General features: G+C 44.9%; 1 protein-coding gene across 1 annotated transcript in view; it reads left to right on the top strand.

Annotated features, from left to right (window-relative positions):
* Positions 1-285: 285 nt before the first annotated feature.
* Positions 286-12,195, top strand: part of Oga (O-GlcNAcase) — a 36,901-nt gene continuing 24,991 nt past the window's right edge. Inside the window, exons 1-6 of the mRNA XM_052184798.1 lie at positions 286-386; positions 885-1,145; positions 5,329-5,380; positions 5,740-5,837; positions 7,373-7,503; positions 9,636-9,807. Of these exons, the coding sequence (XP_052040758.1) occupies positions 335-386; positions 885-1,145; positions 5,329-5,380; positions 5,740-5,837; positions 7,373-7,503; positions 9,636-9,807 (766 nt within the window). The 5' untranslated portion in view covers positions 286-334. The remainder of the gene's footprint in view (positions 387-884; positions 1,146-5,328; positions 5,381-5,739; positions 5,838-7,372; positions 7,504-9,635; positions 9,808-12,195) is intronic.

A 12,195-nucleotide genomic window follows, 5' to 3' on the forward strand; every position in this document is an offset into this window, starting at 1 on the left:
CAGGATGATGCAAACTTAATAGTTGCCTGCTCAATTTAAAACAGGGTTAACTCCGAGGAGGGAGTAGAAGACAATGAGTCAGGACAGAGGGGTGAGCTGAGCTCCTTGGCATGGTGTCTTCACAGAACCAAACGTGGGTCAGGCAGCCCCGATGAGCCAAACTGGTACGGCAGTCTCCAAAGTAGGTCAGTGTTTCCTGCCACTTTAAGAACCAGAGGCATCGCCCAGGCGCCTGCGCACTGAGAGAGTAAACACCTTTCCGCCCTCCTCCCCCTTCCTCCCAAACTCCCCAGCCGGCCGCCTTCTCCCATGTTCCCCTCCTCCGGGTGGGGTAATGGTCCGACCCAGAGTGTGGCGCTCATCCTGGAGGGTGACAAGCCAAAATGGTACGTCCCACCGCCGCACACCTCCGCGGTGTTCACGGCGCCTGTGTTCTTTTTCCCCCTAGCAAATAAAGCGCAATGGGCTGATCCTGAGGAAAGGAGGGGGAGCCGGGTTAGGGACCGGTCTGAGCCGGTCTGTGGCGCAGGCGCAGTGCGGATAAACAGGAAGCGGGTGGCCGAGGCAGCGGCAGAAACAGCTTAGGGACCCCAGTGCGGGAGATAGCCGGGGAAATAAGGCTGTTTGGAGGGCGGCGGACGTGGAGGACGAACGAAGGCGCCTCCTCGGCCTTCCTTCCGTGAAGACGCGGTGGCGGCCTCGCCCTCCGCTTAGGCTCCCGGCTTCCAGCGCAGGCGGAGGCAGCGGCTGACAAAGGGCTCGAGCCGGTGCCGCCGCCCTTCTCATCCGGGCACTCCGGGCCCCCGCCGAGAGGAAGGGGGAAGGGCGGAGGGGGAGGGGAAGGAGCCCAGGAGGCGCGCGTTCGGAGCCGCGGCCCTTTGCAGGGCTCCGGGCCTGTGGCCCAACGGACCGAGGCCGAAGGGGAGCGGCGGCCGGCGGCAGGAGGATGGTGCAGAAGGAGAGCCAGGCGGCGCTGGAGGAGCGGGAGAGCGAGCGCAACGCCAATCCTGCCGCCGCCTCGGGGGCTTCGTTGGAGCCGTCTGCAGCTCCGGGCCCCGGAGAAGACAACCCCTCGGGAGCCGGGGCGGCGGCCGTGGCCGGGGCGGCCGGAGGGGCCCGCAGGTTCCTGTGCGGCGTAGTGGAAGGTGAGTTGGCCCTCCAGCCCCGCGTCGGGCTCAGCCTCTCTCCCCGGGAGGGGCGTGCTGGTGATTCTTCAGGCGGCTCCCCGCCCCCAGGACGGGAGGTGTCCTTGCTAACGGGGTTAGCAAGGGGTTGCGGGGAGGGCGCGGGTAGACCAGGGGCTCACTTCTTTACCTCCGGTTTTTCCCGGCTTCGCAGGCTCCGGGCTATTGAGCCTTACCCCACCCTCCTTTGGCTTAGAGCCAGACGGATTGTCGGAGGAGGAGGCGGTGGCAATGAGCCTGTCGTCGGGCTGTGCGTTTCACTTCTTTGTACCTTGGGATCCTAGTCCTCAGGGTTGCCTGCTTTCAAATGAGGAAATTTGTGCAGCGCTCCCATCCCCCCCCCCCCCGTCCTGTAACGGGGGAAAAAATCACCCCACACAGGCGTGTTTTTACGCGTGAAGAGGAGCGCAGTCGGCTTATAATATAACCAATTTCCTCCGGGCTTAGGGTTGTTTAGTTTTTGTTTTTATTTTCTTGTTAGCCCGCAAGCCTCTTTCCCCTCTTAACTCATTTGCAGCCTAGAAAAGTATCATCCATTACCAATTGCTGTTCTTTGACTTGGGAATGTATGTGTAAATATCAGTATATCACATCTCAAAGCATTTGTGATGTGAGGCTAGAACTCAGTGAAAGGCTTAATTTTTATGATTTCTGTCTTCTCATTTACAGTTGAAAAGAATGAGGGCGTTTTGATAGTGAGGGAAGATGCCGGAAGACCTTAATTGCAATTTCTGAGGTAGAACGAGTATATAGTGAAATCAGGAAAGCCTAGTTCTTCCTTGTGTACATCGTAATTTGATTTTTCTTATCCTTTTTTTGTTTGTTTGTTTGGTGGCAAACTCAACGTTTTTTATTTTCTTTCTCTCTTTTATCATTTTTTTATTTACCAGAAAATACAAAAACTAATACTCAGGACTGGAGAGATGGCTCAGTGGTTAAGAGCTCTGACTGCTCTTCCAGAAGTCCTGAGTTCAATTCCCAGCAACCACATGGTGGCTCACAACCATCTGTAATGGGATCAGATGCCCTCTTCTGGTGTGTCTGAAGACATCTACCGTGTACTTGTACATTAAATAGATAAGATCTTTTTTAAAAAAACCAAAACCCCTTTTAAAGACTAACGCTCAAACCAAAAAGGCTAAAGGTAGGCTTTCCATGATTGAGATCACCAGCTTCTCCACTGTCTGAAAGACAGAAAGATGGTCACTGTGGTGTTTGATGAAGGTTAATTGCAGGGGACAACATTCTTGGCAGCGACAGTAAGACATGAAACAACTCAGCAAAATTTCGGGGAACACTGTTCCCAGAGCCTGGATTTATAAAAACACAAGTGTTTTGTGTGTTGTACAGGCTGGGCTTGCTAGAATACAGACTTTTTTTAGGGGGGGGGGGGATGGTTTGTTTTTTTTTTTTTTTTTAAGACATTCATCACAGTTTCATTTCTGACAGAAACCATGGGTCAGAAATGGGTTATACAGAGTGCTAGGATCTGCATGACTACCTTTTGTTAGTCCCTGCAATCTTGTGTCAATGAGAAAAGATGGAAGTCCTGTTTGTAGATAGGGTTTCCTGTAGCCTAGGTGAGCCAGGAACTGGATGAAGCACTGAGTGACCTTAAACTTGTGTTCTCCTGGCCTCTGGATTGCTGGGATTACTAGTAGGCCCCGTACTACTGTAGGTGTAAGTTTTTGCTGCTGTTTTTTGTTTTAATTTCTCCACACTATGCCAGTGTTTTGTGGAACTCACTTTGTGTCCCAAGCCGTCAGTCAGTTTGAGGTCATCTTGCCACACAGGAGTCTGTTTTGTATTGTCTGAGGTCCTAGGGTGGGGAAGGGTAGGAAGAGAATTCTGGGGGAGACCAGAGAATTCAGAGCTAGCCATGCATGTTGACAGTCTGTAGTCTAGGGTTGGGAGGCCAGCCCTGGCAACAAAGTAAGATCTTGTTTTAGCAACAACAAAAAAAGGGAAGTCTGAAGTGGAAGATAGGCTGGAGTGGGGTAAGGCAATGTGTTCTCAGAAGTGAAAGGAGGTAGTTTACTGTGCCTTCTCTTGGTAGTACTAAAAGTGAGTCCCTGAAGTCTGTTAAAACAGCTCTCGTTGGATGGTGGCTTACACACCTTTGATTTCAGCACTCTGAAACAGGCAGTCAGATATTTGTGGAGTTTAGCCCCAGCCTGGTCTGCAGAGCATGTTCCAGGACAACCAGGGCTACACAGAGATAAACCTTGTCTCAAGAAAAAAGGAAAAAGAAGAGAAACTAGAGAGTGCTGCTACTGTTTCCTGATGTTTATCATTCTTTTGGGGGTGCAGAGTATCTGCCTAAGATTTGAGTATTTTGTAGGGAGGTGGGCATGGCACAGCATGCCTGTGGAGATCAGAGGGCAGTTTGAAGAGTCTCTCTTTCCATCATGTGGGTCCCGATGTTGTCAGGACTGGCCAGCACCTTCATCTGCCCAGCCACGTCACTGTTCCTAGAGTGCTTATTGTGACCATCTCAGTGGGGCTGCTGAGATTTTCTTACCTCTTGCTAGTGATTGGGCTGAGGCAGGTTGAGGGCAAGGTTAGATAGGCTGAGGTGTTCCTAGAGTGCCAGAGAGCTTCAGTGTTGTAGACAGTATCTTGAGTATTTGCAGTTTTCATTTAAGTGCAGAAATAGTTGTAACAAAAGAGTTAGAAGTTTGTTTCCTGCACTGGACACTAGGACATCAATTCAGTCCCTAACTTCATCTCATATTTGGCCGTGGAATTGAGGTCGGTGCCACTGTTGGGTCTGTGAATGTGATCTCACGCTTACCTCTTGTTTATTCATTCGCTTGGTCCCCTCTGTTGTAGGAACTTTTTAAAAAGGTGATCTTAGCCAAGTGTGATGATTCACACCTGGAGCTTCAGCACTTAGAAGCAGAGGTAGGGAGATGGCTACAAGTTCTAGACTAGCCTACATTAAAGAGCAACTCTGTTGCAAAGCGGCGTAGGTAGGTAGGTAGGTAGGTAGGTAGGTAGGTAGGTAGGTAGGTAGGTAGGTGGGTGGGTGGGTAGGTGGGTGGGTGGGTGGGTGGGTAGGTGGGGGGGTGGGGGTCGCACACCTTTTTTTAATTTGATTTTATTACCTTGTTTAGCTCTTAAAGTCACCTCTCTAGAAGTAATAAAGCTGCCTTTTTAGTTTTTTTGAGATAGGGTCTCATACTGTAGCTTAGATTAGCCTGGAATTCTGTAGCCCTGACTGGTTTCAAACTACTTCAGCCTTGACCTTTTCTATACTGGGACATATAGGCAGAGCCACCATGCCTATCTCAGTCCCTCCTCAGTGTTAACACTTTGGTTTGCTCTAGTCAGTCTCCTGTCGTAAGATAGAGTTACTCTTTAATGTCTCATTCAGTGAGAGTGCATGCCTAGTGTGTTCAAGGTTTTATTTCATTTCCAGCATGTGTGTTGTCTTAGGTGAGTAACTGGAAATGTGGGGGTCTTGGGAATACTAAGCCAGTGCTCTTATCACAGAATTGTATCCCCAGAGGGAATAAACAGTATTTGTGTCCTTATTTTAGTTACTAAAAAAGGAAGGTAAGTTTGGATTTTTGTTTTGTTTTGTTTTTGTTTTTGTTTTTTGGGTTTGGCTGTCCTGGAACTCATTCTGTAGACCAGGCTGGCCTCGAACTCAGAAATCCACCTGCCTCTGCCTCCCAATGCTGGGATTACAGGCGTGCGCCACCACTGCCCGGCGAGTTGATTCTTAATAGAGGTCAGTGCTGTGCATGGTGGCATTTCCTGTACTACTGGATCTGCTGCAAGTTTGAGGGCAGCCTGAAAAGATCCAGGCCAGGCAGGGCTCCACAATGAGACAAAAGCCTGTGTGAATAATAATAATAATAATAAATAATAGTAATAAATGTCCTGCTGGGAAATAGAGACATTTGAGCAGTGAGGGAGTAATTGATCTCACAGATAAACAGTGTGTCACCAAATGGTTTTCAGATGCTGAGGTTGAGATCCAGGGCCTTTGATGGGCTAGCTGTTTCCCCAATACACCACATTATTAGCACCTTTATACATCTTTTTGGGAAGGGAATCTGCATTTTGTAATTTGTTTTCAATAAAACTGAACCACATTTTGAAACCTGAGAAAATTTTTATTTTTCTTTAAATCTAGGGTTTTATGGAAGACCTTGGGTTATGGAGCAGAGAAAAGAGCTCTTTAGAAGGTAAGTTTTGTTCTGTGAAGCAAAGGAGACTCTGAGACACTGAAAAGCCTGGTGTTAGTGTAGGAGTCACTTTTTCAGTCCTTTACAACTTTGCCTAAGCTAGTGGTTTTCAACCTTCCCATGGGAAAGGGGAAGTTTGGAGGGGTTTGGGGTTTTGCCTGCTTCATTCAGAGCTGTATTTTTGTTGAAGATTTAACAGGTTGACATACTTGGTAATACTTTATTAAGAGGCCATGTTAAGTTTTAAAGTAGAATATTACTTTGTCATGAGTAGAGGTACACAAAAAAAAGTGAAAATTGAGGTTAGTAGCCTGCTATTGCTGCCTACTTATGCATATGTAATTTTTTTCTCTCTAAAGGCTTCAAAAATGGGAATTAAATACATACTTGTATGCTCCAAAAGATGACTACAAACATAGGATGTTTTGGCGAGAGATGTATTCAGTGGAAGAAGCTGGTAATCTGCGCGCACGTGTGTGTGTGTGTGTGTGTGTGTGTGTGTGTTTGCATCTGCCTGAATTTGCACACCTGTGCAGACAGGTGCTTGAGTATGGAGTTGGTTTTCTCTTTGCAACTGAAGGTTCCAGGAATTAATTCTGTCTGCCAGACTCTGTGGCAGTACTTTTATCCTTAACTGTCTTGCTGGCATGGTGGCAACTTTTAAATTTTGATCTATGAGTTCAAATTTGGCCTATGAATAGGTGAAGGGACTGTTTTAAGGTAGTTACACTACACTTACTAAACACGGTATTTTATTTTATGAGTAGTTTTATCTGGTAACAAGTCTGAGCTAGAGAAGATTTGAAATGTGGTACTAAACACCTCGGTTGTTGAGCATGACTCGTGGGAACTCTTTACATCTACTAGTGGACTTTAGACCACAGAGTAGTGGGCAAAATACTGAAGGAAGCCAGGGATTGGATTTGGACAAAGAAATAAGGTGCTTGCTTTGAGTGCAAATTTAAGGGACCGTTGAGGTTTAAGGAATGGAGATATTTTGTATAATTAATTTGGGGAGGGGCATTGTTTTAGTTTTCAGTTGCTGTGACAAACCACTGTAATCATGGCAACTTAGAATGTTCTAGAGGGTTAGAGTCCATGTCCATGGGAGCATGGCAATAGGCCGGTAAGCTGGAACAATAGCTGTGAAATCACATCTAGAGTCACATGCATGCGTGAGTCAGAGGGAGCAACTGGGAAGGATATGGGCTTGGAAGCCTCAAAACTGGAACAAGGCTACATCTCCTAATCCTTCTCAAACAGTTCCACTAACCAGGGACCAAACCAAGTATTCAAACATGACCCTGTGGTGCCATTACTTATTCAAAGTACCACAGGTATGGTGGCACACACCTTTAATTCCAGCATTTAAGAGGCAGAGAGGTATAGGTGGATCTCCTAGAACAACTTTGCAAATCAGACAAGTGAACACACAAAAATTTAAAAATAATAAAAGGAGCATGCTTTACTGATATTAAACTCCACCCCCACTCCCTGTATGTGTGTTTGATGCAGATCCTGCTGTGTAGCCTAGGCTGGCTTAAACTCAGTCTCCTGCTTCAGCCTCTTGAGTGCGCTGATTTTAGGTGTGAACCAACATGTTGGGCTTGTGAAACTTGTTCTTTTCTCTTGGTATGCTCACTTTAAGCTTGTGCCATTTTGTATGGCCTGTTACCACCTTAGATAGACTTTTTTTTCTTTTTGTTATCTTGAGACATCATCACTAATATAGCCCAGACTGGCAATTGAATTTGTTTGCTATGCTGATGAGGCTGGTCTTGAACATCTGATCCTCCTGCTTCAAATACCCGATTTCTGAGATTACCAGGGTGTACTAAAATGCATTACAGGAATGTGGTATTTTCTAAATTTTAACTTTTGAAAAAAAAGAACTTTTCCTTTACTGTAAATAGAGAGGTGATTTCTTCAGGTAGAAAGTCGTTTCCTTTAGTGTTCCTATTGCTTTTTATGATTATGGACTCTGTTCTCTAGAGCAACTTATGACTCTCATCTCTGCTGCACGAGAATATGAAATAGAATTCATCTATGCTATTTCGCCAGGATTAGATATCACTTTTTCTAACCCCAAGGAAGTATCAACATTGAAACGCAAATTGGACCAGGTAATTCTTTTTTATTTTTTGACTCAATATTGAAGTGGAGGTTTTATGGTTTTGTTTGTTTGTTTGTTTTGCTTTATGGTGTTAAAAGGAACTCAAGTTTGGGTAGAGAAATAGTTGCTGATCAAAACCTTAATTAGAAGTACCTGTGCTGCTCATGTTCCAATTCGCAGCTCTCAGTTGACTGGAGGGTGGGACTTGGTTTAATGGTAGAGCTTTGCCTAGCATGTGTTAGGTCCTGGATTCAAGTCCCAAAGCACAAAACACAAAAGCAGCCCCTGCAGTGTAAAAGTGATGTGGCTATGAGGCTCTATTCAAATTCTTACACTAGCTCAGGTGATGCTGTTAGGTTAACTGTGTTTTCAGAAGCTACATATACCATTGGATATTTGACTGATGTTAGAAAAATGATAGCTGTCAGTTTCCTGATGTACATAGTAGATGTTAGTCAGGAAGGAAAAGGCAGGAAGATAGATAAATAGCATATACACTGTCATTTACTGATTCATATCTAACTTGTATTAACTGTATTTCTGAGTAGTGTAGGACTCCCAGTTTCTCACTGGTTTTTAAGTTTAGTGGGTTTTCCATATGCATGTTTTATTCTTTAAAGACTATGTAACGGCATCACTGGTATATCACTGTACTAGTGGCATCACATGGCTAGTAAAACTTAAGATAGAAGCTGGGTCTGGTAACCCATAATTCCAGCATTTGAGAGGCTGAAGCAGGGGAATTGCTAAGAATTTGAGGCCAGCCTGGCCTATAGTATGATACTCTTAAAAAATCAGGTAGGATGCTGCAGAGATGAGCATCTGACTGCTCTTCTAGAGGACATGGATTTAATTCCCACAACTTAAATCCAGTTCCAGGAGAGTGTGTGCTCTCTGCTCCTGTCTGTGGGCATAGCATGCATGTGGTGCACAGAAATGCATACAGGCAAAACCATATACATAAAAAGAGATCTTTAGGAAAAGGAAAATAAGAACCAGTTGAAGACGGCTCAGTAAGTCAAAGCTCTTGCTGCAGGGGCACTGAAGAACTCAGATTGAGTCTTGAAGTCCACTTTTAAAAAGAGGGTCCAGTGGCTTGCAGTGACTCAGCATTCCTACTCAGAAACTAGATGTGGATATAGGAGAAAATTACCCAGAAGCTCAGTGGGACAAGTAGGTTTAGTGCAGAGCATTGATAGCAACAGTAAAGAACCCTACTTTAAGGAGGTAGAACAGTTCAATTGCTGAAATGTTTTTGTCTAATCACCACATGTGCAATCTGGTATACACTTATATATACATATGAATAAGAAAATAAGTAAGGGTGTAGCTCTAGGTGGGTGGGTATTTAGTGTATGTATGTCAGGCTCTAACTTCAGTAGTCACATCCCCAAGATACTTTTAGGATGACACTTTGATGAATGAACTTTTGAGACGTTAGTCCTTTGTTAGACTGTTCATTCTGATGGATGCCTAGTTAGGCATCTGAAAAGGAGCTGGTTAGGTAAGTATGTTTTGGGGGGCTAGAGCAAGGCCTAAGTATTTCATAGATTGAGTACACTTGTTCATGTTTTTTTGTAAGCTTGTGAGTTTCTTGAATCTTCTAAGATAGCCTGACTTTTTTTCTTTTTTTTCTGAGACAGGGTTTCTCTGTGTAGCCCTAGCTGTCCTGTAACTCACTCTGTAGACCAGGCTGACCCCAAACTCAGAAATCCCATAGGCTGACTTCTTTTGGATTGTTTTGTTATTTAAAGACAGGGATTCTCTACGTATCTCTGGCTGTCCTGGAACTCACTCTATAGACCAGGCTGGCCTCAAACTCAGAGATTCTTCTGCCTTTGCCTCCTGAGTTTCAGGATTAAAGTTGTGCACCACCACCCCTCTCTGATTGGCTGCTTTGTATAAGCATTAATTATACAGTCCAATCCAAAATTAAAATTGGGTCCCAGAACACGAGAGTTAAAAGCTACCTCGTGCTAGCTATATTAACTTGGAGTTTTTGCCACTGAAAATGTAAAACGATTAGATATGCTTTGATATACTAGGTAAAATATTTGCCTTTCAGATAACCATTAGTATATATTCTAAAAGAATTTTCTCTCTGTGATAAGCTAATAATCATGTTGGGTTTTCTTTTCTAAGGTCTCTCAGTTTGGATGCAGGTCATTTGCTTTGCTTTTTGATGATATTGACCATAATATGTGTGCAGCAGACAAAGAGGTGTTCAGTTCTTTTGCACATGCACAAGTTTCCATCACAAATGAAATTTATCAGTACCTGGGAGAGCCAGAAACCTTCCTCTTCTGTCCTACAGGTATTGTATATAATAACTCTGGATTTAATTAGTCTTGAAATAACTTAAGGACCCCTTAGACTGGACCTGTTTCATTCCTTTGTGAGTGAAAGGAGAGATGCTCTTTTAGAAGACATTCCTCAAAATCTTACAAAGGAAAAAAGTTAGGACCTTATAATACCAAAGAAGTAAGTTAGAGATGTTTTGGGTTTTTAGTACTAGATGTAAACGTTATATTGTTAGTGTTAAGGAAAATAGTATTGAAATGAAAGCTTGAAAAGAATCAAATTCTCATGCTTTTAACTTAGCCCTGTCTCCCTCCCTCCTACTTGTTCCTCTTTCCTCTTTCTTCCCATGGCTCTGATCTCTCCCTCTCACTCCTCCCACTCTTCCTCTGCCTCTGGGTCTGCACTATGAAGTGCAGCAGCTGGACCACAGAGCTAGAAAGAGGGTCAGTCTCTGTCGCCTCTCATGGTTCGCCTGCACAAAACTTTGGCTCCCACTTTCCTTTCTTGTTCCGGACGGATGGATGTTAGTTGTAAGAAATAATTTAGTCAGAATTCTTTTTTGGTGGGGGTATTAGATTTTGGTCTCATGGATCACAGGCTAGCCTCAGACTTTTAAACACCAGCCTGCCTCATTCTCCCAAGTCAGGGCTGTATACAGATGTGCATAAGGTGCATAGATCACATGGCAGGTCTAATTGTTTCTTTAAAAACCTTAAATTTTTGTAATGACTTTCTTCCCTTTCCCTTTCCCTTCCCCTTTCCCTTTCCCTTCCCCTTCCCCTTTCCCTTCCCCTTCTTCCCCTTCCCCTTCTTCCCCTTCCCCTTCTTCCCCTTCCCCTTCTTCCCCTTCCCCTTCCCCTTCCCCTTCTTCCCCTTCCCCTTCCCCTTCCCCTTCTTCCCCTTCCCCTTCCCCTTTGGTTTTTTTCGAGACAGGGTTTCTCTGTATAGCCCTGGCTGTCCTGGAACTCACTCTGTAGACCAGGCTGGCCTCGAACTCAGAAATCCACCTGCCTCTGCCTCCCAAGTGCTGGGATTAAAGGCTTGCGCCACCACCACCTGGCCTGTAATGACTTTCTTTTTTTGGATTTTTGTTTTTTTCGAGACAGGGTTTCTCTGTATAGCCCTGGCTATCCTGGAGCTCAAGTCTGTAGACCAGGCTGGCCTCGAACTCAGAAATCCACCTGCCTCTGCCTCCCAGAGTGCTGGGATTACAGGCGTGCGCCACCACCACCCGGCCTGTAATGACTTTCTAATGACTGAGATCATAACAATTGCTTGGTACTACTAAAAATACTAGGGTTTTGTTTGTTTTTAAGATCTAGGTTCTCAAAGCTGAGTAAGGCTACAATCATAGGGATTGTAGGCTTAGAGTTTTCTTATCTTTCTTTTTTTGGGGGGGGGTGTCAGGGGGGTTCTTGAGATAGGGTTTTTCTATGTAGCCCTGGCTGTCCTGAAACACATTCTGTAGACCAGACTGGCCTGGAACTCAGAAATCCCCCTGCCTAAAGGTACACTTAGAATATTCAAAGCTTAATAAGAGTTCTTTTTTTTTTTTTAAAGATTTCTTTATTTTGTATATAAGTACACTGTAGCTGTCTTTAGACACACCAGAAGAGGGAGTCAGATGTTACAGATGGTTGTAAGCCACCATGTGGTTGTTGGGATTTGAACTCAGGACTTCTGGAAGAACAGTCAGTGCCCTTAACTGCTGAGACATCTCTCCAGCCCTTAATAAGGGTTCTTAAAGGTGTCAATCTCCTTTCTAGCCCACCACCCACCAGAGGTAGTGGATAACAAAAGTTAACAGGGTAAAGGGGGTTGTGGACCTGTTTAGAAATAGTTCAAGGTGATTACCATCTTCGTTGTCAGCAATCCAGTCTTCTAGCAAAACACCAACACAAATCAGCAGCTGCAGTCCAGTCCATTGTCGAGACACAGGTCAGCATTGATTTGTGATCCTGCACAGATCAGCATTGGCATCTCAATCCAGAATAAACTTCAGGGCTCTGCCAGAAACTGCCAGATTATCATTAGAAGTTCTTTAGCAAGTTACTCCATGAAGTCTAAATGAGTGAGGATCAGCAACTTGATGGCAAGGCAAACCAATATTTTGAGTGTCAGCAGTTGAAGCAAAGCAAAGCGAGCCAGTGCGATAGCTTCCTCCCACTGCCTGTGGGCTCCTGTTTTTATTCTCTCTAAACATCATGTGTCCATTTTAGCAAAACCTCCTCTCACCTGTGTGCCACAGCAAAACATTATGACCTAACTGGGTCTCCAAAGAAACCAGAAATGACTATTTCATAGGAAGGCCCTGTTTGGTTTGGTTTGTTTCTAGAAACTGGGCAGGGAGATTCTTGTCAGTAATCTAAGTACTAGAGAGCAGAGGAAGGTGAACCTCGGC

Source organism: Apodemus sylvaticus, chromosome 1 (assembly GCF_947179515.1).
Source record: "Apodemus sylvaticus chromosome 1, mApoSyl1.1, whole genome shotgun sequence".
Classification (NCBI taxonomy): Eukaryota; Metazoa; Chordata; class Mammalia; order Rodentia; family Muridae; genus Apodemus; species Apodemus sylvaticus.